We start from the raw sequence: 4718 nt of genomic DNA on the forward strand, positions 1-4718 counted from the left end.
GCATCGGAGAAGGAAATGGCAACCCACTCCAGTGTTCTTGCCTGGAGAATCCCAGGGACAGGGGAGCCTGGTGGGCTGCCGTCTATGGGGTCGCACAGAGTCGGACACGACTGAAGCGACTTAGCAGCAGCAGCAGAGAATAAGACGATTGGATGACATCACCTACTCGATGGACATGAGCAACTCCGGGAGATGGTGAAGGACAGGGAAGCTTGGCGTGCTGCAGTCCATGGGGTCGCAAAGAGTCAGACACAACTGAGTGACTGAACAATAACAACAAAGCTATGGTTAGTGTGTAGCCAAATCTGGAAACTACTTTTCCAGATGAGAAGTGAGCAGCAGCACTGAATATAAAGAATAGATGGAGAAGAAGGTCTACACCTGGAAAACAGTGTGAGTCAGACAATGCCTGGGTCCCCAGTGATGTGGTAGAGGCCACACTACCACCTGAGCCACTGACGTTGGGACTCTTTGTACGTGAGAAAGATACAAACTTCAGTCTTGTTCGAGCGATGTTGCATATGGCGCTTCTATTATTTGCAGACAATCCTAATCCTAAATGATTGTACTTCCTTTCATTGCTTTTCCTCTTCTCTTTCCTCTCTGTTTATTGGTCTCTCTAGTCCAACATTAAACGGACTTGAAGTCATCTCAACTATTAGTCATATTAGTGAATAAAATTTTCATTTCCATATTCTTATGTGCTAAACAGATTGCTTTAATATTCTACACATCTTTCTGGGGTTTTTATTCATGCTTTTCACAAGAATATAGGTCCAGAGCAACAAAGATATTTGTTCCACTCACTGTTCTATCCAGTGCACCCAGAAGACCACATGGCACGTGGTAGTGCTGATGGGTTAGTCGCTAAGTCGTATCCAACTCTTATGCAACCCCAGGGACTGTAGCCTGTGAGGTTCCTCTATCCATGGGATTTCCCAGGCAAGAATACTGGAGTGGGTTGCCATTTCATTCTTCAGGGAATCTTTCCCAACTCAGGGATCAAACTCGAGTCTCTTGCATTGCATGTGGATCCTTTACCACTGAGCCACTAGGGAAGCCCATGGCACAGGAAAGGTGTTCCCTAAATTTCTGTTGAACACATGTTCTTCACACAACTCTGTCTGTGGGTTCAGTGCCATTGGTAAGAAACGGTTACCCATTCCTAATACTATGCTTACTTAAGGTATACGTGTAATTTTTCTACTTCCATAGGGTATGTTATCTTCCATCTGTCCTTATTCTGGTTGGGTGTAAACAGTAACTGAATTCATTTTAAAAATTCACCAAATTCTAATCAATCAATTAGCCAAAAAGTCCGTTAAGGTTTGTCCATTAAGGTTTTTCCGTATTGGCCAACCCAGCAGTGCAGACTCAAGGTTACCAATAGTCTAAATCTCTAAGATCTAATTTTATACTCTCAATTACTTATTTCAAACACTTACACAATCACCCTATATTTGAGAAAATCCTGGTGAACAAAAAAAAAATTATTTCAAACAGAGCAAGAGGAAGCACTGAACCAAAGAAATCTATGAGTCTCTGGGTCACATGTCCAAAGTATGGTAGCATTCTCTACTGCTGTTGTCGAACAGAAATATTAGGTTGGTATCTGTCTGTGCTGTTTTACTTCTCTTTATGAATCACATTCATTCTCCATCTTAATCTGTCACCTCATTAAAGCATGTACACAACTAAAATTTTCTAGTTCATAGATGTTGATGAAAAGGTTTCTGAAGTAAAATAATTATTCTAAAATTCAGAATAATTTTCCCTCTGGAATCTAGAGCCTGTCGAGCTGTCAGCTGTGCAATGAGGCTTGTCAGCAGCAAAGCTGAAATACTCTGCAAAATCCAAGTGGCTAATTACATGTTGCGTTATTTTGCCCAATTGAGAGTCTCCAACACATCCCCCAAAGAGAGGATAATGAAATAAAAATAGTATTATCCATGCTGTGCCAAGGGCTAAAATTAAAACAAGTACTTTTGATGTTGAATAAATTAAACAGAGGGTACTGTTGTGTTTCTTAATTAATCTCCCTTGAAGTGTTTGGTATTATAGTTCTCAAATCTCACGGGAAAGATTGTCCTACCTGTTGCTCAGGAGGGAACCCAGTAACATCAAGCTGTCTTCCATGTTGGCAATGATTTCTGACGTACTGTCTCCTCTCAGGAGGAGCTCTCCACGGGTTTTAAAGCTGCCAAATGTGAATGTTTTGTTGTCCCATTCGTTAATCACTTGCTTCAGCTTTTGTTCAATGTCCCTCTCTTTCACGGCACTGATACAGATGTCCTATTAAAAATGAAAGCTCTCATTTAATCACACCAAAGTCACACATCCTTCTTGAATAGTCAATTCAGCAAAGATCCTGTCTTCACTCCTTTTTTTATATGTATCTATAAATACTTATATATTTCCAGATACAGACTATAGTATGTCCTCTCCCACATGATGTAGCAGTTCGGATGCCTGATTTTCACCCAAGCGGGCCAGGTTCGACTCCCAGTGTGGAAAGGAAGATCTCTGGGGGCTTCCAGGTGGTGCTAGTGGTTAAGAATGCGCTTACCAGTGCAGGAGACATAAGAGATGGGGGTTCAGTCCCTGGGTAGGAAAGATGCTCTGGAGGAGGAAATAGTATCCCTCTCCAGCATTCTTGCCAGGGAAATCCCAACGACAGAGGAGCCTGGTGGGCAACAGTCCATGAGGTCGCAAAGAGTCGGACACGACTGAGCGACTAAGCACAGCACATAACAGTGTCTACAGAGATATATAGATAAAGATTTACCCTAATTTGTAAAATTTTCCACCAAACTACTCCAGAATAAAGATGACAGAAACGATGTGCAGAAGTGAAGTACCATTCAGCCATGAGGAAAAAGGAAATCCTGCCATGTGTGACAGCATGGATGGACCTTGAGGCCATTGGGTTAAATGAGAGAGAAAAACTGAAATACTGTAGGGTAGTCCTTGTATGTGGACTCTTAAAAAAAAAGAAAGAAGGAAAAAACCCTGAAAGAAAAGAAAGTGAAATGGTAGTTACCAGGGGCTGAAGGTATGGGAATGGTAAAGATGTTCTATCTATTTGCAAATAGTAGATAAAGAAGTCCTAGAGATCTAATCCACAGTTCAGTGATTACAGACAACAAAACCGTATTCTGAACATCAAATTTTCTAAAAGACTAGATCTAAATTGTTCCCACCAGTAGAAGAAATGATAATTGAGGTGTTAGCTAACACACTGAAGGTTATATTGCAAGATAAATGTATCAAATCATGATTCTTAAATTTATACAATGTCAAATGTCAATTATATCTCAATAAAAATTAGGATTAAAAAGAAATGCAATAACATTTTAATTTTACAGCTTTAATAAAAGACTCAAAATTTAACGTCTCTCCTGAAACTACCACAACATTGTTAATCGACTAAATCTCAATACAAAATAAAAACTTTAAAGTTTGGGGAAAACAATTTAATGTGTCTCTGATTTAACTCTAAAGTCGAATCAATGCAGTACGAGACGAAGGAATCAACAGAAACCTGCCATCTTCCTAGTTCTTGGGTCACTTTCCCCATCTTCTCTGCAGCCTTGTCTTCTCCTGGACCGTTAGTCAAACTCCTCCTTGCCGACTGCCCAACTCACACTGCACTCCCTGTCGGGATGAGTTCTTCCACGACCATGCAGCTAGCAACCGTCTGTATCTCCAGGAAAATCCCACATCCATTTGCCTACTGGGCTCCTCTGCTTGGATGCATCATGGGAACCCAAAACGCAATCTGTGAATATCGAACTGATGCCCAAACCAAGCTCACGGTCTTTGCACCTTATCATTCCACCTGATTCCCTTTCAGTTTTCCCAGTCTCAGTCATAAGCACCATCATTCACCTAGATCTCTCAGCAAGAAATCTAGGAACAAGACAAGGGTGCCCACTTTCACCATTACTATTCAACATAGTTTTGGAAGTTTTGCCCACAGCAATCAGAGCAGAAAAAGAAATAAAAGGAATCCAAATTGGAAAAGAAGAAGTAAAACTCTCACTATTTGCAGATGACATGATCCTCTACATAGAAAACCCTAAAGATTCCACCAGAAAATTACTAGAAATAATCAATGACTATAGTAAAGTTGCAGGATATAAAATCAACACACAGAAATCCCTTGCATTCCTATACACTAATAATGAGAAAACAGAGAGAGAAATTAAGGAAACAATTCCATTCACCATTGCAATGGAAAGAATAAAATACTTAGGAATATATCTACCTAAAGAAACTGAAGACCTATATATAGAAAACTATAAAACACTGGTGAAAGAAATCAAAGAGGACACTAATAGATGGAGAAATATACCATGTTCATGGATTGGAAGAATCAATATAGTGAAAATGAGTATACTACCCAAAGCAATTTATAGATTCAACGCAATCCCTATCAAGCTACCAACAGTATTCTTCACAGAGCTAGAACAAATAATTTCACAATTTGTATGGAAAAACAAAAAACCTCGAATAGCCAAAGCGATCTTGAGAAAGAAGAATGGAACTGGAGGAATCAACCTACCTGACTTCAGGCTCTACTACAAAGCCACAGTTATCAAGACAGTATGGTACTGGCACAAAGACAGAAATATAGATCAATGGAACAAAATAGAAAGCCCAGAGATAAATCCACACACATATGGACACCTTATCTTTGACAAAGGAGGCAAGAATAT

The 4718-nt window shown here is 39.9% G+C and overlaps 1 protein-coding gene across 1 annotated transcript in view; it reads right to left on the reverse strand.

The window, feature by feature from the left end:
- The window catches only part of DNAH5 (dynein, axonemal, heavy chain 5), a 332324-nt gene that overhangs the window by 192970 nt on the left and 134636 nt on the right, over positions 1-4718 (reverse strand). The window contains exon 29 of the mRNA XM_010858794.1: positions 2093-2292. Coding sequence (XP_010857096.1) covers positions 2093-2292 — 200 coding nt within the window. The remainder of the gene's footprint in view (positions 1-2092; positions 2293-4718) is intronic.

The sequence above is a fragment of the Bison bison genome, unplaced genomic scaffold (genome assembly GCF_000754665.1).
Source record: "Bison bison bison isolate TAMUID 2011002044 unplaced genomic scaffold, Bison_UMD1.0 scf7180017864440, whole genome shotgun sequence".
In the NCBI taxonomy this organism is placed as follows: domain Eukaryota; kingdom Metazoa; phylum Chordata; class Mammalia; order Artiodactyla; family Bovidae; genus Bison; species Bison bison.